Source organism: Phoxinus phoxinus (assembly GCF_949152265.1).
Source record: "Phoxinus phoxinus genome assembly, chromosome: 5".
Taxonomy (NCBI): domain Eukaryota; kingdom Metazoa; phylum Chordata; class Actinopteri; order Cypriniformes; family Leuciscidae; genus Phoxinus; species Phoxinus phoxinus.
The window spans coordinates 42,387,555-42,412,554 of record NC_136880.1 but is presented as its reverse complement, the minus strand read 5'-3'; the positions used below and the strand labels follow the sequence as shown (position 1 = coordinate 42,412,554).

At 37.8% G+C, this 25,000-nt stretch overlaps 2 protein-coding genes across 4 annotated transcripts in view; one reads left to right on the top strand and one right to left on the bottom strand.

Moving 5' to 3' along the window:
* The window catches only part of ncana (neurocan a), a 95,500-nt gene extending 82,493 nt beyond the window's left edge, over positions 1–13,007 (top strand). For 2 of the 3 annotated variants that reach the window (XM_079612918.1, XM_079612917.1), the window contains exons 12-17: positions 663–821; positions 2,336–2,418; positions 3,329–3,473; positions 7,150–7,332; positions 9,139–9,938; positions 12,336–13,007. In XM_079612918.1, coding sequence (XP_079469044.1) covers positions 663–821; positions 2,336–2,418; positions 3,329–3,473; positions 7,150–7,332; positions 9,139–9,236 — 668 coding nt within the window. In that variant the 3' untranslated portion in view covers positions 9,237–9,938; positions 12,336–13,007. The remainder of the gene's footprint in view (positions 1–662; positions 822–2,335; positions 2,419–3,328; positions 3,474–7,149; positions 7,333–9,138; positions 9,939–12,335) is intronic. The other variant, XM_079612919.1, reaches the window with a different exon arrangement.
* A 5,523-nt stretch (positions 13,008–18,530) lies between these two features.
* tm6sf2a (transmembrane 6 superfamily member 2a) overlaps positions 18,531–25,000 on the bottom strand; it is an 11,514-nt gene continuing 5,044 nt past the window's right edge. Inside the window, exons 4-10 of the mRNA XM_079612914.1 lie at positions 24,639–24,742; positions 24,158–24,240; positions 23,941–24,065; positions 22,180–22,281; positions 22,007–22,099; positions 20,516–20,635; positions 18,531–19,456 (exon numbers count right to left, since the gene is read on the bottom strand). Coding sequence (XP_079469040.1) covers positions 19,247–19,456; positions 20,516–20,635; positions 22,007–22,099; positions 22,180–22,281; positions 23,941–24,065; positions 24,158–24,240; positions 24,639–24,742 — 837 coding nt within the window. The 3' untranslated portion in view covers positions 18,531–19,246. The remainder of the gene's footprint in view (positions 19,457–20,515; positions 20,636–22,006; positions 22,100–22,179; positions 22,282–23,940; positions 24,066–24,157; positions 24,241–24,638; positions 24,743–25,000) is intronic.

Genomic DNA, 25,000 nt, shown 5'->3' with positions numbered 1-25,000 from the left:
GCAGACACCGAGGGCTGTGAACACGACACACACACACACACACACACACACACACACACACACACACACAGCACTGCTCTGATCTAACTCTGAGTGTGTGTGTTGTGTCTGCAGACACCGAGGGCTGTGAACACAACACACACACACACACACACACACACACAGCACTGCTCTGATCTAACTCTGAGTGTGTGTGTTGTGTCTGCAGACACCGAGGGCTGTGAACACAACACACACACACACACACACACACACACACACACACACACACACACACAGCACTGCTCTGATCTAACTCTGAGTGTGTGTGTTGTGTCTGCAGACACCGAGGGCTGTGAACACAACACACACACACACACACACACACACACACACACACACACACACACACACAGCACTGCTCTGATCTAACTCTGAGTGTGTGTGTTGTGTCTGCAGACACCGAGGGCTGTGAACACAACACACACACACACACACACACACACACAGCACTGTCCTGCTCTAACTCTGAGTGTGTGTGTTGTGTCTGCAGACACCGAGGGCTGTGAACACAACACACACACACACACACACACACACACACACACACACACACACACACACACACACACACACACAGCACTGTCCTGCTCTAACTCTGAGTGTGTGTGTTGTGTCTGCAGACACCGAGGGCTGTGAACACGGCTGGAAGAAGTTCCACGGCCACTGTTACCGTGTGTTCCCGCGCAGACACACCTGGGAGGACTCGGAGAAGGACTGTCGGGAACACAGCGCTCACCTGACCAGCGTCACTTCCTCTCTGGAGCTCGACTTCCTCAACGGTCCGTCAGCGCTCTCCCAGCCGATACAACACTGCATCATGGGTCATTAGGCAGAGCAGAAAACTGTTCATGGGTCTTTTATATGGAAGCTTGTTTTTTTCCACAGAATAAAAAATAAAAAAGGTAATTACGCAATTGTGAGAAAGAAGTCGAGTTTCCTTTTTTATTTTTTATTCTGTGGAAGAAACATTTAAATAACATTTAAAGAGTTAAAAGATCAGTTCAGTGAAAAGATGAGCGTGTTCCGGTGCAAACGTTCCCTGGTGATATTCTGCAGTTTCAGAAAACAACTCCGCCATTGACCAGGAGAAACCGAGTCTGAAGACAGAGATCGCGTTAGTCAGATGCTATTTCAAGGGCGCGTGCTCGGCCATTATGTAGCGTGTGAACAACACACACACTTTGATTCTCTAATCTAAACAGACGCAGCAGTTTTCATTTTTGCAAATCATACATTATTACAAGGACAAATATTAACACACGAGGGAAATCATTGTTGTGTCCATGAAGATGTGAAAAAATAAATCTAGCAACACATTTACCCAAATTATTATACGCCTGTTTAACCGAAGCTAATGTGTGTGTGTTTCTCCATCATCCCCAATGTCACTTCTCTGTGTTTTACGGCCCTGACGAGAGCGTCGGTCTCCTCGACTGTGAACCGCTCCTGGCGTGTGCCGGCAAACCCGCCGTTATAATAGCGATCCGCCGTTATAATAGCGATCCGCCGTTATAATAGCAATCCGCCGTTATAATAGCAATCCGCCGTTATAATAGCAATCCGCCGTTATAATAGCAATCCGCCGTTATAATAGCAATCCGCCGTTATAATAGCAATCCGCTGTGGAACAAGCGCGCCGGCTCTTAAAGGGAATGTGAGAGGACGCTCTGATTGGTTTATTTCACGTTACGCCCAAACCACACCTATGAATAATGAAGCGACTTCAGAACAACACATTTTAGATTTGCGTCGGGCGCAAGAGTCGTTTATCCCGCCGGTATAATAGCAACAGCGCCGGGATCCGCCCACAAAGTTACTTGCGTTTCACGTTTGATACTTGCGTTTCAGAAAGTTACAATAGGGCCCATTGAGTTTCTTGATTATTATGCAGGAATGAGAGTTTAGTTCCTAGTCATATCGGTCTAGAAAATCTCAACTTTTCATTTTCTGTCGGTCTTAGTACACGATGTAACTACAGAAGAGTCCAGTTTTAAATAGGAAAAATATTGAAACTCTTTGGTCATTTTTTTGAGAGAGATGCTAACGGTCTAATCAGATTCAATGATCTATGCTAAGCTATGCTAAAAGTGCTACCGCCAGACCCGGAGATCGGCTGAATGGATTCGAAAACGATAAAACTGTTTAACTCTGGGGGAGCTGGAGAATGAGCCTATTTCCAAAAAAAGTGTGTGTTCCTTTAACATCTCAGAAAGACTTTAAGTGTGTATTTTAGCTGTCTGTAGAGTGTGTAGAGACTGACGTGGGAGATCTTCTGTTGTTCATCATGTGTCAGGTCTGGGTCATGAGAACGTCTGGATCGGTTTGAACGATCGTACAGTTGAAGAGGATTTCCAGTGGACTGATGGCATGGATGTTGTGAGTCTTTTTTTAATAGATTTATTAATCCAAAAATAAACATTGGTGAACGTATAACTGTCTGTTCAGCTCTTGTGAATGAAATCAAACTCTCAGATGATATTTGCATGCACTCGTATACATCACAAGAGCTTTTTAATCAAATATTTAATAACTATTTAGTCTTCCTCACTTATAAACGGATTATTTTGATGTGCATGTATTTAAACATAGCTCCTGTTTCACACACCGGCTGTATTTTTGCAATAATTTGTCAGTTCTAATAAGACAATATCCATTTTTTTTTTTTACATGTGATATTTATTCCATTCAGATTTCATTGCATCCAAATGTGAGCTCATTTGTAATTGTAAAAAATAAGGAAAACATTTTATATATTTTAAATATGAGGGAAGAACAAAACACTAAACTTGGTTAAGCTGTCTTAAATCTGACTAAATTACTTGGCAAAAAAGCAGTCAAGCTCCAGGTTTTATTTTTACTATGCCAAAAATGCATTAGAAAATCAAAGAGCTGACAGAAAACCGAGCATGCATAATTAATCAATTATTAATATTTGGCTGGTCCTCTCTTAGTTTTGCATGTGTTCATAATTTCTTAGTATGACAGCCTGGACAACAATTGTGTAGGTTATTATCACAAATAAAACAATTGATTCTGAGCACGATGAAATATGCTTACAAAATAACACATTTTCTATAATATTTGAATAAAGGGTGAAGAGTGTGCCCACTAGCATGTGTTTTATACAGACTTTGGTTATATAGTTTCTATGCAATTTGCCAAAAATCAGCACTTTGACAAACATCAGAGTGTCAGGTGAAAAATCTGAAATATGCATAAGAGATTGTGAAGTCTAAGTTGGCGGGTGATTTAGCATTAGCATTTACTGTGGCAAGCTCTGACGCAGGTGTTCGAGAACTGGCGGGAGAATCAGCCGGATAACTTCTTCGCGGGCGGAGAGGATTGTGTGGTGATGATCACTCGAGAGGACGGCAAATGGAACGATGTTCCCTGCAACTATAACCTACCGTACATCTGCAAGAAAGGAACAGGTGAGAGTGTGTGTGTGTGTGTGTGTGTGTGTGTGTGTGTGTGTGAGTGCATATGAGTGTGTGAGTGAGTGCATATTAGTGTGTGTGTGTTTGTGTGCGTGAGTGCATATGAGTGTGTGAGTGAGTGCATATTAGTGTGTGTGTGAGAGTGAGTGAGTGCATATTTGTGTGTGTGTGTGTGTGTGTGTGTGTGCGCGTGAGTGCTTACGAGTATGTGTGTGTGTGTGAGTGAGTGAGTGAGTGCATATTAGTGTGTGTGTGAGTGTGTGAGTGTGTGAGTGTGTGTGTGTGTGTGTGCGTGAGTGCATATTAGTGTGTGTGTGTGTGTGTGAGAGTGAGTGTGTGTGTGTGTGCGCGTGAGTGCATATTAGTGTGTGTGTGTGTGTGTGTGAGTGAGTGAGTGCATATTAGTGTGAGTGTGTGTGTGCACGTGAGTGCATATTAGTGTGTGTGTGTGTGTGTGTGTGTGTGTGAGTGTGTGTGAGAGTGCATATGAGTGTGTGAGTGAGTGCATATTAGTGTGTGTGTGTGTGTGTGTGTGTGTGTGTGTGTGTGAGTGTGTGTGAGAGTGCATATGAGTGTGTGAGTGAGTGCATATTAGTGTGTGTGTGTGTGTGTGTGTGTGTGTGTGTGAGTGAGTGAGTGCATATTTGTGTGTGTGCACGTGAGTGCATATTAGTGTGTGTGTGTGTGTGAGAGTGAGTGAGTGCATATTAGTGTGTGTGTGAGTGAGTGAGTGAATGAGTGCATATTAGTGTGTGTGTGTGTGTGTGTGTGAGAGTGAGTGAGTGCATATTAGTGTGTGTGTGAGTGAGTGCATATTAGTGAGTGTGTGAGTGAGTGCATATTAGTGTGTGTGTGTGAGTGAGTGAGTGAGTGAGTGCATATTTGTGTGTGCGCGCGTGAGTGCATATGAGTGTGTGAGTGAGTGCATATTAGTGTGTGTGTGTGTGTGTGTGTGTGTGTGTGTGTGTTTGAGCTTCACTTAATAAACTGCATGAAGATCTCAATCTCACTTGTCATCTCCAGTATCAGTTTTGCTCTCGAGTCTCGACAGTAAAGCAGATTAAGTGTGTATCGATGTGTGTATTGATTCCTCAGCAAGAGTCTCACACACTAATACAGTGTAAAGTCAGTGTGTTGTTTAGTTCTCATATCACTGGCGAGGTTCAGCACCTCAGGTCTGCATTTCAATGAGAGACGCTGATGATTCTCAGCAGAAGAACACGTCTCTCTCTCCTCAACACAAGGACGTCTCAGTTTTTAGGGCTGAGTTTTCAAACCCCATTGAGAAGGTCTCAGACCGCCGATCTAAGTTCTGGGCTCTACACTACAATTCCCACGATGCCGTCTTTTGTGGCATCTCAGGATCCAGGCGTTCCTGACGCCAGAGAGCAGATTTACGGCTGAGCCGTGGCTTTCTGCCGGAGGAAATAAAGCTCAGTGTCTGGAGAACCGGCGCTTGTGCCAGCGATTCATTTCATTTATGTGAAAAGGTTAAGAATCCGTATTTTCCCTCCGGAAACCTAACATATGCAGATTAGTGCTCAATACATAAAGGTTTCTCAGTGACTGATTGTGATTGGCTCAATTTGACCTGCATTCGATTTTCAACTTTTGTTTGCAAAAATATTTTTATTTTTTTCTCATTTAGGGTGATGAGTGAGCTTGCAAATGATCCATTTTACAGTAGTGTCCAAAAGAGATGTTTGATTTTAATGACCATAATGAGAATAAAACACTAAACTTGGTTACGGTATTTATCTGAGAAAATTATTTGACAAAAAAAAAAAAGAGAGAGAGAGAGAGAGAGAGGCAAACTACAGCTACAGGTTTTATTTTACTTATTTTAAAATGAAAAACAAAAAGCTGACATGAAAAAGCAAAGATAATCATTATTAATGTTTGGCTGGTGTTCATAATTTCTTTGTATGACAGGCCAAAAAATGTGCTGTTCAATTTGTAATGTTTTATTATGTTATTATCACAAATAAAACAATTGATCCGAAGCACAACTATGCAATATGCTTATAAAAACTATTTTTTTTTAATAATAATATTTGAATAAAGGATGAAAATGTCAAGTTTCCTCAGCCGGACGGACCTCACTTTTGCCAACTTTTTTTTTTTCTCTTTTTTTTCTTCCAAAAATTTAATTACATATTTTCCATGCAATTTGGCAAAAATCAGCACTTTGTGAATGTTTTGACCTTTGTATTTCGTTTGCTTTCGTTTGTTTACATATTGTACGGTAAAAAAGGACAAACAAATATGCTAAATATGGCTTTATTTTTGTGGCATCTCTACTTCACTGTTATGTATTTTTCATTGTGCCATTTTTTTTTCAATAAAAAAAAATTTTTTTTTTTAAAATCAGCACTCAGGTGAAAAACAGAAAGATTTATTGTAGCTTCTCCAACACGTTAAATATGAAATCCATGAGAAATGGTCAAATTTAAGACTGGAAGTTTATTCGTGATGAAGACTCGTCTCCTGAATCATCCGAGGAGAATTTGCTGTTTCTTCTTCTATTCGAGTTTCACAGTCATACAAATGATGTAAAGGATGTTGTTTTTTTGGATCTCAGTAATTAATTAAAGTGTGAGAAACACATATTACCCTCGTCTTATCCAGACTTAACACAGAGGCTCATACACCAAGCATAAATAGCAATAAATACTATTAAGTATATGTCACGATCCACACTCAAGGAAACACAGGAAGATCCAAGAGTGCAGTATGTAATTTAATAGGGAAATCCGAAATACAAAAACAGTCCAGGCAGGGGTCAAAATCCATAAGGCAATCCAAACAAGAACAGGCAAGAAAACAGACCTCAAAGTGGTGTGACGAATAACAAGGACTCCGTAACAAATACTAAAACAGACAGGGTATAAATACACACAGAACTGACAATGATGACGGGGAACAGCTGGGTACAATGAACAGTGATGAGTGCAGACAAGGATTGTGGGGAATGAAGTTCCTAATGAGAATGACGCCGTGGGGGAAGGGGACCTCTAGTGGACACCAGGGAACATAACCCAACACTGTGACAGTATATATACTAAGTATATATATATATAACTAACTATTATATAATACTAAGTATAAAAATTGTTAGATACTTACCATAGTTGTATTTATTTGCACCTCAGTGAAGTCATGACAAAATCACAAATAAAATTTGAACATAAAAATGTGGAAATTATAGAAATTGTAATTGTAAAATTTCTCGCATTTTACAGGTGAAACTTGAAAAATTTGAATATGGTGCAAAAGTTCATTTATTTAAGTAATTCAACTTAAAAGATGAAACTAATATATTATATAGACTCATTACATGCAAAGTGAGATATTTCAAGCCTTTATTTGTTATAATATTGATGATTATGGCTTACAGCTTATGAAATCAAAATGATAACAAATAAAGGCTTGAAATATCTCACTTTGCATGTAATGAGTCTATATAATCTTTAGTCTCTGAGAAGCTACAATAGAGGTTTTCTGGTGGTGTTGTTTTTACATGAATCTTTAGTGTTTTTCATAGTGTCTATTTTTGGCGAATTGCATGGACACATTTGTGGTTGTAATCCTGTCCTCACCACAGCACTGTCAGTCCAGTTATGTCTTCATGTGTTGAGCAGTGGTGTGTATAATGTTGTTGTGTTCGCAGTGATGTGTGGGACTCCCCCGGCCGTAGACAACGCTTCTCTGGTGGGCCGGCGCCGCTCGCACTACGACCTCCACGCTGTGGTGCGATACCAGTGTGTCGACGGCTTCTTCCAGCGCCACATTCCCACCGTCCGCTGCCGGCCCAGTGGAGTCTGGGAGAGACCCAAGATCATCTGCACTAAATGTGAGTCTCAACACGCTTATCTCAATACATACATGGGAAAAAATTATAATATGGGGCAAAACTTCATTTATTTCAGTAATTCAACTTAAAAGGTGAAACTAATATATTATATAGACTCATTACATGCAAAGTGAGATATTTCAAGCTTTTATTTGTTATCATTTTGATGATTATGACTTACAGCTTATGTACCTCTTTGGTAACACTTTACCTGAGGGCTGTGCATAAGACTGACACATGTCATGAATATGAAGGAGGTTTTATGCATGTTTATGACAAGTGTCATTAAGTGTCATTCGCTTTTAATGCAAATATGACATTGTCTGAGATGTCTTTTGTAACTTGACATTACCAAGACAACATAAATTGTCATAAACATCATATTATCAAACTTAAGAAACCACTTAGCTTTATGGGTTAACATTACATTAAACTGTCATGTGGTTGGTTTTGACATTGGCCGTCATGAGGCCATTATAACCATAGACATTCATAATAAAGGCTAGATGTCTCGTCCGCACTGCTGGCCAATGGAGGTCGACGTCCGCACACGGCGGCCATCTTGTCACAGTCAGCTCGCTCACTCGTAACATTGTTTTAATGGTGCATGTACTTTTTAAATGACCATAACTTAAATTTTCTACAGATTTTCAAACGGGTTGCTTTGTTATAAACGTCAGAGATGTAGTTATGACACTGCATACTTATTAATAATTATAATATTATATATTTTAACATGTTCAAGCATCCAGAATTATAGCCACGTTAATAACGTTTGTAAGAAACCAAACCGTTTGTAAATCCGTCAAGATTTCAGCGAGATAAGAGGATTTGTGTTCGTGCAGATCACTCGCCTTACATCAGAGCCCGCCAGAAAGCTTGCCTGTGACAAGATGGCCGCCAGTGATGCCGTTCGAGACTCTGCCTTAAAACATATAGCCTTATATAGATATCTATGATTATAACTGTGTCATGAATATTTTTCTTGAGCTCAACTACAGTGGTACACATTGAATTTGTCATTAAAATATCATTTTAATGACAAATTCAATCCATAAAGCTAAGTGGTTTCTTAAGTTTGATAATTAATCTGCTATGTCATGTTTATGACAGGTAATGTTGTCTTGGTAATGTCAAGTTGTCATGACAGAAACACTGACAGGTTATGATGTTTTGGTTTATGTCAAGTTGTCATAACAAAGACATCTCAAACAATGTCATATCAATGACATTAAAAATGTCATAATTGAGCGAATGACACACACTGGGCCCTATTGTAACGCTCTGAAACGCAAATCAAACGCGAAACGCAAGTGGAAATATTGGGTCGGGTCGGGTCAAGTTCGGGCTCGGGCAGAGAATCTAAGCTCTACCAATCACAGCCTTGTGGTCTGCGTCGCCTCGACGTGTAGTTACAATGTTTTGGAGGTGCACGTCGAGCTACGGCGGAGGGGCCGGAGAGGGGTTCGCGGAGATGCAGAAGGGTCTGCGGGGGTACGCCGTCGATTCAAACGCAGAATCATAAAACAGGCTTTAGACTAGGTTTTTCCTGGTCAGTGGCGGAACTGTTTTCTGAATTCTGAATTTGGGGTTTTCATAAGCTGTAAGCCATAATCATCAAAATTATAACAAATAAAGGTTTGAAATATCTCACTTTGCATGTAATGAGTCTATATAATATATTAGTTTCACTTTTTAAGTTGAATTACTGAAATAAATGAACTTTTGCGCCATATTCGCATTTGTCCAGTTTCACCCGTATATGCAAAGCAGATGTAGTCATGTGACAGTGTGGTCTCCCTCCAGCACGGCGATCTCACCGTTACCGTCGGCAACACCACAGATCTCGGCGCGAGCATCGGAGACACCGGAGACACGGATCCGGGCACAGGGGGCGGAGCTAAACCGCAGGGGTCGTGACCTCTGACCCCGTGACACACGGAAAGGACAGAAACTATCACTCCTCCTCTTCTCGTTTATACCGCTGTTTTTTAGCTCGTTTAGGTTTCATTAACTCGCCGCTCGTTAGAATAACGAACTGAAGGTTGTGTGACGACACGAACGCCTCCTCCTGCTCCTCATCGTTCGGGATAGTTGTGTTCATTTGTTTAGGCGACAGGTGAAGGCTTTAGATAGATTTTTTGTTTTTGGATTTAATGCTTTAATGAAAAAGTCCCCAAACTGAAGGAACTTGACCCTTCATATATGAATCATGTGTAACCAGTCTAACATCTTTGTACCTTTTGCTTCCTTTCCATCATTTGGTTTTTATTGCGAATCTTTAACTCTTGTGAAATGTTGGACCCTCTTATGTTCTGTCATGTTTTATCTCTCGAAGTAAAGCACGTTTCACCACTAAATTTAAAGAAAAAATACATTTTGAAGCCTATTTTATAAACTGGTAAGATTTTGTTTTTGCATCGTGACAATTACAGCGCATTTCCCATCAGATTAAAAAACCTAACATTAAAATATCCAGAATAAACAACCATGAAATATGCTTAATATAATACTTTACAAAATTTGACTAATCTTGTTTTATTAAACGTGTTGCTGGAATGCGTTTAATTTAATTGTCACAGATCCAAAAAAATCCATGAAATAATGTCAATTGTCAATGTCAATTTTATTTATATAGCACTATTAATTACAACCTAAGTTGTCCAATGTGCTGCACAATGAAAAACAGAGCAAGGTAATACAGTATAATTAAAAACAATACATAAAAACAAAAAATACAATACAACTTCATCATTGATTATATGCCAAATTAAACAAATGAGTTTTTAGCATAGATTTAAAAATAGACAGTGATGATGCATAACGAATACAGAGAGGCAGAGCATTCCACAGTCTGGGGGCAGCTACTGAAAAAGCGCGATCACCTCTGCATCTCAGCTTCGACTTCGGCACACATAACAATCTCTGGTTGGACGACCGGAGAGACAGAACTGGACGATATTCAGTTAATAAGTCCGAGAGGTAGGGAGGGGCAAGACCATTTAAAGATTTAAACACCAAAAGAAGAATTTTAAAATTCACTCGATAACATACAGGTAGCCAGTGCAAAGAACGTAGAACTGGCTTAATGTGGTCCCGTTTTTTAGTACTGGTTAAAAGTCTTGCAGCTGCATTTTGCACTCTCTGCAACCGGGATAAAGCTAACTGGCTGATCCCAACATAAAGTGAGTTACAGTAATCCAATCTAGAAGTAATAAAAGCATGAATTAATTTTCCAAAATTATTTCTTGACAGAATCGGTTTTACTTTGGCTAGTAGTCGAAGCTGAAAGAAGCATGATTTGACCACTGTATTTATGTGTTTGTCAAATTTCAGCCCATCATCAATGACAACCCCAAGATTTTTTACCCAAGGCTTAACAGATGGGGAAAACTCACCCAAGTTTATTTTTGGTGTACTAAGAGAATCTGAAGGACCAAAAACTATTATTTCAGTTTTACTCTCATTAAAATTAAGAAAATTTAAAGACAACCAGGCCTTAACATCAGACAAACAGGTCATAAGTGCCTCCAGACCATTCAAACTCTTATTTAATGGCAAATAAATTTGAGTATCATCTGCGTAGCAGTGAAACGACAGACCATGCTTCCTAAAAATAGAACCCAATGGGAGCATATATAATGTAAAAAGAAGAGGAGCTAAGATGGAGCCCTGAGGAACACCACATGATAGAGGGGCTGCCTCAGATGAATGTTCACCCATATGGACTTTAAAACTTCTATTTGAAAGGTATGATTTAAACCATTCAAGAGCACTTCCTTTTACACCAACACAGTGCTCCAAGCGAGTAAGAAGGACAGCGTGGTCCACTGTATCAAAAGCAGCACTCAAGTCTAGGAGCACAAGCACAGCATAGTCCCCAGAGTCGCCAGTTAGTAGGATGTCATTTAAAACCCTCAAAAGTGCAGTCTCTGTCGAGTGATGTTTTCTAAAACCTGATTGAAAGATCTCAAATATCTTATTTTCATCTAAGAAACTCTGCAATTGTTGAAGAACTATTTTCTCTAGGATCTTTGTAATAAAAGACAAATTAGAAATAGGCCTATAATTATCTAAAACAGTAGGGTCTAGATTCGGTCTTTTAAGCAAAGGGCGGACTGTGGCATGTTTTAACACATCTGGTACCATACTAGTTTCAATACATCGGTTTATCATAGTCACAAGGTAGGGACCCACTGTATCAAAAACTTTTTTCAGGAAATATGGAGGCATAACATCAATGGAGGAGCCTGATGGCTTTAACTGGCACACTATTCCTTGAAGTTGAATAAAAGAAATAGGTTCAAGCCGACTGAACTCTGCAGTACAAACAGAGTGGATGGATGGATCACCAGCAGGGGGAGATATCCCCAATCTGATATCATTAATCTTATTTATAAAAAAATTAAGAAAATCATCACACATTGTTTTTGAGACAGCAGGGTACTCAGAGACAGGTGGATTAACAACAGTGTTAAAAACAGTAAAAAGAGTTTTTGGCCTATTATAATTTCTATAAATAAGTTCTGTGAAATACCTGGATTTTGCTACTTTCACTGCCTTCTGGAATTTGGATAATGAATCTCTTACTATTTCAAAAGATATTTGGAGCCTGTCATTTTTCCACTTGCGCTCTGCTCGTCTACAGGTCTGCCTCAAAGAGCGAACATGATCATCCATCCAAGGCTCAGATCTAGGTTTGAGTTTTAAGGTTTTTACAGGTGCCACTGAATCCAAAACATTTACAAATGTGGAGTTGAGTCTGAGTAGGAGCTCCTCAGCACTCAGATCATACTGACTGACATCTACAGATTGAATAGCATCACAAAAGGCTACTGAAAAGGATGTGCTTGTAGATGAGGTAATTAATCGAGATTTACGGACATATTTAGTGGCTTTAGAGTCATTTGGTACCCAGGGAACAGAAAACATAACAGATTTGTGGTCAGAAAACCCATTTTCAACTACCTCAAGATCACAAGGAGAAAAACCATATAAATAAGCTTTTTTTATGCAAAATGTAACTTCTCATTTCTTTATTTTTGAGGTGAAATATGAGCAAAGCTGAACGTGAGTTTGTGATTGAACCGGTTCATTCGTCTTCTGAAAGCTCTTGAACGTTTCCCACGTCACACCGGGATGATTGACAGGTGTCACTTTACACATCAAACTGTCACTTCTGTGTTCAGAGTGATTCCTAGCCGGTCATGTCTGTCTGATCAGGCGCATTGAGTCCTGAAGGAGGCGAGAAAGTGTCATCAAACCGGATGTGTTTGCATCCCGCTGACTCAAAGAGATCAATACGTTTTGACCTGAAAGAGAAAACTGAGCCCAGAAGAATGTTTATGCATGAACACACACATTTTGAGATGCATGAGTGTGAGGAATGGAGTTCACAGGTCCGTTCGCTCTTCATGCCCTTTATGACATTTCTCATGATTGTGGCGTGTGAGTTTCAGATTCTCTTAACACGCCTGTTGCTTGGTAACATGTCGAAATGTGTGTGTGTGTGTGCGTATGTGCGTGTGTGTGCGTGCGCTATTTTGATAGAACTGCATGCGTTTGTGAGTGTGTGTTTTAGTTTGTGCAGTTTTTACAGATGACACTCATTAATTAGTTCACAACCGTAATAAGAATCGAGAGACATTTACTAAGATATTAAGTCATCTTTTTCCAAAAAAAAAAAAAAAAAAAGTAATAAAAAGTAATGCTTAAAACAAGAAAAAATATCGGTAACACTTTACACTGTAAAAAAAAAAATACATCCCCAAGTCAAAATTTTCTAGTGACTGGTCACATCTAAATTTTTTAATTAGTCTGACATATTATTTCTCATTGAGAAATATTTTACAGAATTTCACTTGGGCCAATTAAAAAATGTAGATGTGACCAGTTACTAGAATATTTGGACTTGGAGAGGTTACTTTTTTTTTTACACTGTACCTAAAGCCCTTATGTATAATGCATTATAAAAGTATTCATAATATACAATATACTGCATTATTTTTTTATTACATAATTGTAACCAAAAGTTAAAATGCATTAAAATATTCACAGATTATTTGTTCCATTTGAAATAGTTTGCGTTTTAATGCATTATACGTTTTAAAGGTGTATTAAACTGTGGTTACAATTATACATGAGATCACACAATGCATTATAAGGAATAATTAATGGATTAAAAATACTTTTATAATGCGTTATATTTAAAGGCTTTAAGTAAACTTCTCTTTGAAGTAAGGTTTAATTTTCAGCATAAACTCGTTTGTCATTAACATCTTCAGTCATTTTTCTTCTCCATCCAGTAAATGTTTCTTGATCTAAGAATGTTTCGATATCTGTGATGAAAAAACGAGACAAAGTAAGTAAAAAATTTGTTTTGCAGCTCCTAAACTCCCAGAATGCACCAGAACAAGCTCAATATACTTGCATTTAAATCAGTGTTGGAAAATATTGATAAAACATTTATTCTGAGGGATGCATTATTTTTACCCATATGTGTGTGTTGTCATTTTTATTAAAATACAGTGTTAATAAAGTGCGCTTCGTGTGGATTTGACGCACCAAAAGCTCTTCCGAAAAGGTTGGATCTCTGTTAGGATGATGTGTTGTGTTTGTGTGAATCTGGATCTGTGTGTGTATTCATAACATGATGACGAATAATCCATATGGACTCCCTCCTCTGTTTGCTTATAGATCCACTTTCTTCTGTATATAAATTGGATGGAGTTTGTATTCGGTTCTGTCATGTTTTTTATTCTACTGTCCGATCACATTTAATCTCAATAGTTTTGCAGAACTGACATGGAAACGCACAATAACAACACGAGTGTGTATGTTTTAGCAGCTCTTTATGAAATCATTACGTTCGCTGCGATGAATCTGGTTTCTGAAGTCGAACCTTGATGTGTTTATGGCTTCACTTCTCGTTTGTTGATGTGTTTTGTTCTTTATTAAACTTGAAACAAACCAACAATAAAACTGATTGGATCAGAACTGCTGTCATTTCAGATGTTTTGTTTAAAATCCAGCTTTTAATGTTGTTTATATGTGTATGTGGTGTTTTTTTAATAAGACAAAGCATGTGTAAGTTCATAAGTCGACAGCATTGCTGAGTATTTTCTGCTTAAAACTGCAGTGAACCAAAGACAGTCTCAAAAACACGGTTTGAAATCGCTGGTGTTTCTGACGTCACACACTACCTTGTAACCAATCAGATCAACGTGTGATCGTCAACCAGTGGATCTCTGAGTGAGTGAGTGAGTGGAGGCGGGGCTCATTTGCATATTCATAGAACTGTGTAACCAATCAGATCAACGTGTGATCGTCAACCAGTGGATCTCTGAGCTGAGTGAGTGAGTGAGTGGAGGCGGGGCTCATTTGCATATTCATGGGACTGTGTAACCAATCCGATCAACGTGTGATCGTCAACCAGTGGATCTCAGGCGCTGCGAGTGAGTGGAGGCGGGGCTCATTTGCATATTCATGGAACTGACCGTGTAACCAATCCGATCAACGTGTGATCGTCAACCAGTGGATCTCTGAGGCGCTGCGAGTGAGTGGAGGCGGGGCTCATTTGCATATTCATAGAACCGTGTGTAACCAATCACATCAACGTGTGATCGTCAACCAGTGGATCTCTGAGCTGAGTGTGAGTGAGTGGAGACGGGGCTCATTTGCATATTCATGGAACCGTGTAACCAATCCGATCAACGTGTGATCGTCAACCAGTGGATCTCTGAGGCGATGCGAGTGAGTGGAGGCGGGGCTCATTTGCATATTCATAGAACCGTGTAACCAATCACATCGTGTGATTGTCAACCAGTGGATCTCTGAGCTGAGTGAGTGAGTGGAGGCGGGGCTCATTTGCATATTCATAGAACCACGCATACTAATTGAGGCAAGGGTGCCGAGTTACATTCAAATGCAAAAAAAAAACACTTAAATATGTCAATTTGGTGATCAAAGATGAGTTTTAAGGGATACAATTATGGGGATTTTAAGTGACCCGCTTCCTAATTTTACACCATAAGAAATTATTTGTAAATTATGTTGAATTAAAGGCGTCTGAGAGGCCGATGCATGACACCAGTGTTTTATACTCGGTTAGTTTCAGTGCTGTGCTGTTTTACTGCTCATTATTGCTCTATTAGGACTCGTCCCTTTGGAAGGACACACTTATACATTTATTATGCCCTTTTAGACATCATTAGACATCACACACACACTTTCATTGCTGATTTAGGCCAGAAACACATACTTAATGCATGCACACTTAAAGCTAAAGTCTCCATTTGCTACTATTGAGATATTAAACATCTCATTTGTGATATTTATTTTCTGAGGGATCTGTTTTATATTAATCTTCATGTTTATGTTCTGCTGCATGTCTGTCGTGTCTGATTTGGGCGCCCACAAAACTTAATATTTTATGTGTTGTATGATATGTTTGATTTTGTATCTCCAGTAAGAATCTTTAGACATTTGCACTGGAAAACGAGACAAAAACACTGAGGAAGAACATCACTTTTTTTGCAGTGTGATCAGAAGGTACAGTATAAGATATTTTACTGGTGGTTGGGACTGGGAGCAGAGTGATTCAAGCTTTTTGGGGGGATAAAATTAATTAAAAGTAATGGATATCTGTTGGAAGTCGTATTTTCAAACTCTGAAGTTGCAAAAACAAGTCATTGTGACTTAGACATTTACATTTAGAGAACAGAACAATAACGTAGTGTGTTTCATTAGCCTACTTGGTATTACAAAGGTCTTTAAAAAGTTACCTCAATAACTTAGCGCTTATGAAAACTCCCAAATTCAAATATTGTGAAAAGGTTTTCATAAGCTGTAAGCCATAATCATCAAAATTATAACAAATAAAGGCTTGAAATATCTTACTTTGCATGTAATGAGTCTATATAATATATTAGTTTCACCTTTTAAGTTGAATTACTGAAATAAATGAACTTTTGCACCATATTCTTTTTCCCCCCTCTGAAACGTTTTAGTTGTTTAGATGTTCGTCTTAAGTTTTGTTTCATATTGCGCGATTAATCGCATCCAAAATAAAAGTTTGTGTTTACATAATATATGTGTGTGTACCGTGTATAATTATTTTGTATATATAATTACACACACATGCATGTATATATTTGAGAAATATTTGCATTTATATACTGCATATATATTTTTATATAATTTATATTATAAATATAAATATTTTATATATAACAAATTTTTCTTAAATATATACATGCAAGTGTGTGTATTTATATATACACAAAATAATTATACACAGCACACACACATCATGTAAACACAAACTTTTATTTTGAAATAATTAATCGCGATTAATTATTTCAAAGCCCTAGTTGCGACTTGTTTTAGAATGTTCAGAGAACATTCAAAAGTAACGTTCCCATAATGTGTTTGAAAATTCTAAAATGGAATGTTCCCTTGGTGTTTGTAGGCTATTGCATTTCTTCGTTCCTCAGGGTCTGTGTCTGAATAAACATCTTTGACGGAGGTATAGATGGTTAATTTATTCGGTCTTTCATGTGTTTTCAAAGACAGATAAAGATCCGCCATTAACATTACCAGCAGATTCAGAACCTCAGCGCTGCTTTAAACCTATGCTTTAATGAGCGTCTTTCGAAGTTTGTGTTGCCACGGTTACCGCCGCACACATCAAAGCGTTCCGTTTAGCGCACGCAATATTTAAACATGCTCTTTGTAGTTCCAGGAAAACTCAGCCGACATCTTTCAGCTTTTGAAATCCTAATGAGGCGATCTGAGAGACATCTGTTTGAGTCGGACTCAAACGTTCCCAGTGTGACACAGTCCAATCCAAATCCTTTACAAGATTACAGACACCCTCAGAACAGCTCGAGCGCATTAAAAGTCTCATTTGAGTTGAATCAGAATTAATTTATAGTCCATTACCGCCATTAGACCACCGGAGCATCCGCCAAAAACATGCATCAACATTATAGATTAAGAACTAGAGTTTTACTTTTGTCGCAATGCATCACTTTTTATGGCAATGAACGCCAGAATTGAATGATCAATTATGCATTATGTATTCATTTTTTATCGAAAAACAAAACAAAACATTTTGACCCATTAGGGTCCGGGTATCATTCGTTCATTTGTTTTTGCTTTCACATATAAAAACGGAAAAACGAGAAAACAGCTCCTTTTTCCATTTTTCCGTTTTTTTTTTTTTTTGAAAAACGAAAAAACGAAATTATGACTTGATTTTTGGTTTACCCGTTCTTGCACGGAACTCAGAAAAAACACTTGATATTCCGATTTTCCCCTGTGGGTGGTGCTAAATCTGATTGGCAGGAAATGCATTAATTATTTTTCAAATTAAGAGTTTACCCACATACTTGTTTCGTGTCTTAGGCCATAAATGTGCACTTACGATGGGGAACTTTTCTCTGCATGCTTTTGAAGACAGTGCCTATAGACCTGCATTATATGACTGACAGACAAGAACGGTTTGACCTAAAAATATCAAAATTGAAACTACTGCGGAGACAAAGACACCTACATCTTGGATGCACTTCAGGTAAGCTAAAACATACCAACATTTCATTTCAAAGTGAACTATCCCTTTAATTCTTCATTCATCTGTCTGACGGTAACCGGGTGAGAGGTCACTGGGCCGGTGACGTGATGATGTCATCAGCGCTGCAGGGCAAAGGTCAGGGATCTGATAGGACGAGGCGAAGAAATGTTCATGATATCTTTTGAATGAATCATTCGTCTTAGTCTCACCGTGTTGCAACACTATAAATATCTCTCCCCGCTGAACCCGTGCCCCGGCGTTCCCTTTGGAGCCCGACGCAGAGAATAATAAACAGCCAATTTCACAAGACAGGAGATACGAGGGTTCATGACACCGCTGACAAATCACCGTTCCACAGAAAACTTCTCATAATGCTCGGGAAACTCTATATGAAATAAAAACAGAATAAAACATTTGGGTGAATCTGCCAGGAACAACTTAATTTTTTATGATTTATATTATTTATGAAAAGACTGTTTTTCTTGACCATTTCATCCCCCTTATCTCACACTGAAATATAGGTCAAATAAACCCTGGATAAGTTTTTGTGAGACCAGGATCTGTTTTAATAATGCAAACTAATATCAAAAATAACTAATGTACTTTCTAAACACACACAGACACACAGACATCGACACACCCATCAAACGTGTCCAGAGTCCAGATTTATTGAGATTTCACCAACTGACCAGAGATAAACCTGCTAGAGATCACACACACACACACACACACGCGCACACACACACACACACACACACACACACACACAGCAAAACTCCACGTAAAAAAGAAAGACAGACGACGTTACATTCTTTCTAGGGATGCATATCAATGTTTTGGTCGACAGCAAAAAACTATTATTTTATGATGGCCAGTAATAATCTTATAAATCCATACGTTTTGTAGTTTTTTTTTTTCAGTGCCATACTTATAATAAAATAAATAAAATCAGGCATCTGTCTAAATTCATAATATCATTCTAATCACACTTTTTTTAGTTTGTCTAATGTTTTTTGAAATGTTACTGGTTTTAGAATGTTCATTCAAAAGTAACACTCCAATAATGTGTGAAGAATGATCAAATGGAATGTTCGTATAACAAAGAAAACACATTTGTAAAACATTTCAAAACGGGATGTTCTGAACGCTCAGAGAACGTTCTGTTAGCTGGGATCAGAGCGATAGGCTCACTGGGAATTTGAAAAAGACACTAATATTGGCAGATACAGATGTAGTCACTCATATTCTCATACTTTTACTAATAACTTGAGGAGGTTTCAGTTTCGCTTCTGAAACGCCCCTAATCCAAGCGTCACTATCCTGCAGAGAGGACGCATGACTCTACTTCTTCTTCTTGCCGTTGCTGGCCTGTTCCTGAGGAACGCTCTTCATGAAGAAGGCCTGGTCCGTGTAGCAGCGTACGGCGAGCAGGACGGGCACCGCGGCGTACAGAAGGTTCAGCGTGACCACCAGACGCCACTCGTCCCGAGGGATCCGGTACGTGAACGGTGTGCGTGAGTGAACGGATGATCCCAGGTGAGTCCACTGGGTCTGTGGAGAGATCAGAGACACAGTCACATACTGACAGATCCGTGATCATCTAAACCGGACATTTCTTAAAGGGGGGGGGTATAATGCCCTTTTTACAAGATGTAAAATAAGTCTCTGATGTTCCCAGAGTGTGTGTGTGAAGTTTTAGCTCAAAATACCCCACAGATATTTTTAACAGCAACATTAACATTACTTCAAACAGCAACATTACACACTAACTACAGCTAGAAAAGTCAAATCATGATCAACATCTCCTTTGAAAGTAATTGAAGATTCCAAAAGTTTTTTTTTTCAGCAATAGAGACAGAGCACATGTAGGCCACGCCCACACAAGCATTTAGGCCACGCCCACACCGGGGGGGGGGGGGGGACAATCCAACCGTCTCCATTGAGTTTGTATTGCGTGATCGTGAAACTTTATCATTTCTGTCTTATAACAAAAAACAAACCAATGTCTAAACGCTGCTATGTGACGGGTGTATAGCAAACACGCAAAAAAAAAACTACGTTTTTATAAGCTGTCGACCCCAAAAAAGTGTGCAATGGATGATAAAGGTTCTTCATGGAACCAAAGATGCCAATAAAGAACCTTTTTTTTTTTTACATTGTAATCAGACAAAGTGTTATAGTTCTATCCATTTCTACTGATTTTGAAGTTCTAAATTCAGACAGTATGGGCTGTCATATCAATTATTGGCCATAACAAAAATATTGGTTATTGGTTGTTGTAATCATTCATCTTATTTCATTTATTTAAAGTCCCCCTCAGCATTGCTGAGTAAACTGCAGTGAACCAGTGGATCTCTGAGCTGAGTGAGTGGAGCCGGGGCTCATTTGCATATTCATAGAACCGCGCATACTAAATGAGGCAATGGTGTCAAGTTACATTCAAGATATTTTAAGACATGATGAATCTTTTCAAGGAAAAAACTTTCAATATTTAATTTTGGTCATCAAAGAGGAGTTTTATGGGATAAAATGATTGACTGAACAAAGTTAATCTCAGTGTTATTTTTGTATTATTATATGATTATGCAGTGTTAATTCCTGTGTTTTCACCTGAGCTACAGCTCCTGCGAGGAACAGCGTCCAGTCCAACATCCATGTGCATCCAGGAGTGTAAAGGCCATACACACACGCGGTCAAGAGCGGCAGAACATAGAACAGGAACACCAGCATCTGCCAGAACATCAGACCGTCAGCACATCATATTCACATCACCGTGATCTCTGTAAATATCCCTGATTCTGTCTATAGTATTAGTGCCTCTCAATCATAAAAATATACTATGCTGAATCTACCCGGGGGAATTTTCAAAGTCTGAATATTAATTATTATAATCATTAAATTTTTTAAATTATATTTGCAGGTGAATTTTATTTTAAAGAGCATGCATTATGAATATGAATTATTATAATAATTATTTAAATCATATTTATTAAATTATACTAATATTAAAATTGTATATATATATATAGGCATTTATATATATATTTAACAATATTTAGCAATATTTAGCAGAGTATTTTCTAAATATTTAACACTTATTTTACAAAATATTTCTATAATGATAAAATATTACACTATACTTAAAATGATTCTCAAATATATTTGAAAACAGAAAATGTTATGATTATAAAAGTACTAAATAGTATTAGTGCATCTCAAATCATAAAAATAGTAAGCTAAATATTTGCAGGTGAATTTTATTTTAAAGAGCATGTAAATCATTATATTTATACAATTATATTCATATACACATTTTAAATATATTATATATTTTATATATTGCCATTTAAATGAGTATTTTCTAAATATTTAACACTTATTTTACAAAATATTTCTATAATGATAAAATATTACACAAATTAAAATGATAGATTTAAAAATAATTGGAAACGGAAAAAAGTTATGATTATATCAGTACTATATAGTATTAGTGCATCTCAAATCATAAATCATAAATAGTATGCTAAATATTTGCAGACTAATTTTATTTTAAAGAGCATGCATTATGAATATTAATTATTATAATAATTATGTAAATCATTATATTTATAAAATTATATTCATATTAAAATGTTAAATATATTATATATATATTTGCATTTAAATTAGTATTTTATAAATATTTAACACTTATTTTACAAAATATTTTTATAATGATAAAATATTACACAATTTAAAATGATAGATTTAAAAATAATTGGAAACGGAAAAAGTTATGATTATATCAGTACTATATAGTATTAGTGCATCTCAAATCATAAAAATAGTATGCTAAATATATGCAGGTGAATTTTCAATTGTGCATTATGAATATTAATCATGCATGAAATCATTATATATATGAAATCATATTAATATTACAATTGTATCATATATAATACTAAAAACATATTTTTTACACAATATTTATATAATGATAAAATATTACACTATTTATGATTCGAAAAAATATCTGAAGATTGTACTATATAGTATTATTGCATCTCAAATCATAAAAATGTTATGCGAAACTGAATTTTCACAGAGTGACGCCGAACTCACCATGACTTTAGGAAAGCCGACGCTGTCTTTCATGTACGGCTCGTACTGGTAGATGTAGTTAAAGCAAGAATCCAGAGAACATTCCAGAATAACCTGATGAAGAGGAGAAGAGAGGAGAAGCATGAGTGGCGGACGAGACGGATGGATAAACGGATGGATGTGCAGATACTCACAAACCCTCTGAAGAGTGTGAAGACGATGGTGCCGAAGAGGCCGAGTGTGAACAGCAGATCGATCGGCCGAGAAAACAGCGTTCGCTTCTGACACACCTCCACCTGCAGACGACAGGACACTCAACTCGTGTGTGTGTGTGTGTGTGTGTGTTTGCCTCAAGACACATGTGTCTGTGGCAATATCCAACTATACATTATATGAATCAAAATTATCGATTTTTCTTTTATGCCAAAAATCATGAGGATATTAAGTAAAGATCATGATCCATGAAGATATTTAGTAAATGTCCTACCGTAAATATATAAAACATGTATTTTTGTGAGTGAATGCAGCACAATCGTGAACATAAATGCACAACTTTAAAGGAGATTTTCTCAATGTTTACATTTTTTTGCTCCTCAGATTCCAGATTTTCAATAGTTGTGTCTCGACCAAATATTGTCCTATCATAACAAACCACACATCAATGGAAAGATTATAAGCTATTCAGATAATGCATAAATCTCACCACTGGTTTTGTGGTCCAGGGTCACAAATTATTTCCGGGTCAAAATGACCCGAGGGAAGGATGAGTGTTACAGAAAAGCATGATATTAAGTGTTTGTGTGTCGTTGCCTCAAGACACATTAACGGTTTTAAATGTGTGCTGAATTTGTACATGAATATTTACAACGCAAAACAATTCAAGATAAAAAAAGTCAATTTGTGACCCTGGACCAGAAAACCAGTCACATGTGTCAATTTATTTAAATTGAGATTTATACATTATTTTGGTCGAGACACAACTATTGAAAATCTGAAATCTGAGGAGCAAAAAAATGTAAACATTGAGAAAATCTCCTTTAAAGTTGTGCATTTATGTTCACGATTGTGCTGCATTCACTCACAAAAATACATGTTTTATATATTTACGGTAGGACATTTACTAAATATCTTCATGGAACATGATCTTTACTTAATATCCTAATGATTTTTGGCATAAAAGAAAAATCGATAATTTTGATTCATATAATGTATAGTTGGCTATTGCCACAGATATACCCGTGCGTCATGTGACTGGTGTTGTGGTCCAGGGTCACATGTGACCTTATCCTCGGTTTGATCAGTAGATCTTAGCGGATTGAATCAATACTGTGCTGTCAATCTTAGAGTCCAGCTGATGTGATGTGAATAAATATTACATTTCTTTTTTCAACTGCTTGCACACAAAATCCTTACTTGCCACACAAACACTAGATCCACAGACACACCAAATCTGCAAAACCACACACTAATTCTCGGCCTTCGACTCAAACCACACAATTCTCTGTGTAAGTAACACACACTAATCTAACAGGAAGTATGGCTTCCTTTTTCAAACAGTAATTCATTAGTGCCTCACACACACACACACACACACACACTCCTCACATGTGCAAACACTCATCGCATTACTGAACACTAACCAATCAGGGCTTTACAATAGGCCTATAAATAGGTCAAAGGTCAAGTTACAGGTTTTGAAGAATGGATGCAAAAAGTAATGGGAGTTGGAGGGAGAGCTTTAAGTTTTGAATAACTCTGTGTACATGATATATCCAAAAATATAATATTATGGCAAAGGTGTCAACAAAATTGTGATATTCATTTTGCAAGAGATGTGAGGCATTTTGTGTGTGCAATTCTTGGATTTGTGTGTAAAGTTTTGAAAAAAAAAAGAGGCACTGTTTTAAAAATGTGTGTAAAACTGTTATGTCTGACACCAGCATGTAGATGTTCACCTTGTCAGCAGGAATGATTGACAGCTCTCTCGGCCTGTTGAAAAGCTTGGCCGCCGCCCATACGGGTAAAACCAAAGATGGCACATTCCTCCAGAAAGCAGGGAGGATGTTTTTCCCATATTTACCTAAAGCACAGAAACAAAGACATGCAGCTGAGTGTGACCGAATACATTACAGACGTTTTTAAGAATAAACACACTCTTTTAAAGTTTCTTACCAACAACAATGCCTGGGATTAGGACGACCTGACTGGCGATCATTGATCCGGCCCAAACGAGAGCCAAACTGCGGAACGGCTTCCTGGATGAGGAGACCAAACAATCACTATAAACATATATATATATATGTGTGTGTGTGTGTGTGACCCTGGACCACCAAACCAGTCACATGGGTCAATTTTTTGATATTGAGATGTATACGTCATATGAAAGTTGAATAAATAAGCTTTCCATTGATGTATGGTTTGTTAGGATAGGACAATATTAGGAAATCTTGAATCTGAGGGAGCAAAACAATCTAAGCATTGAGAAAATCTCCATTAAAGTTGTGCATTTATGTTCACGATTGTGCTGCATTCACTCACAAAAATACATGTTTTATATACTTAAAATTATATGTATGAAATTTACTAAATATCGCCATGGAACATGATCTTTACCGTGTGTGTGTGTGTGTGTGTTTCTGATGCTGGTTCTTACCCTGCGCTGATGCGGTGGATCATGAGGAGCAGAAGCCCGTAGTGAACGACTCCGTCCCAGTAACCCATCATGATACAGTGAGCAGAACTCAGGTGAGGCTCGCCCTGAAACACACGAGGAGAGAGGAGGAACTCAGTGTGTGTGTGTGTGTGCGTGCTTGTGTTTGTGATTGTGTGTGTGTGTGTGTGTGTGAGAGAGTGTGTGTCCGAGTGTGTGTGTGTGTGTGTGAGCATGTGTGTGAGCATGTGTGTGTGAGAGTGTGTGTCTGTGTGTGAGAGTGTGTGCGTCTGTGTGTGAGAGTGTGTGCGTGTGTGTCCGAATGAGTGTGTGTGTGTGCGCGCTTGTGTTTGTGATTGTGTGTG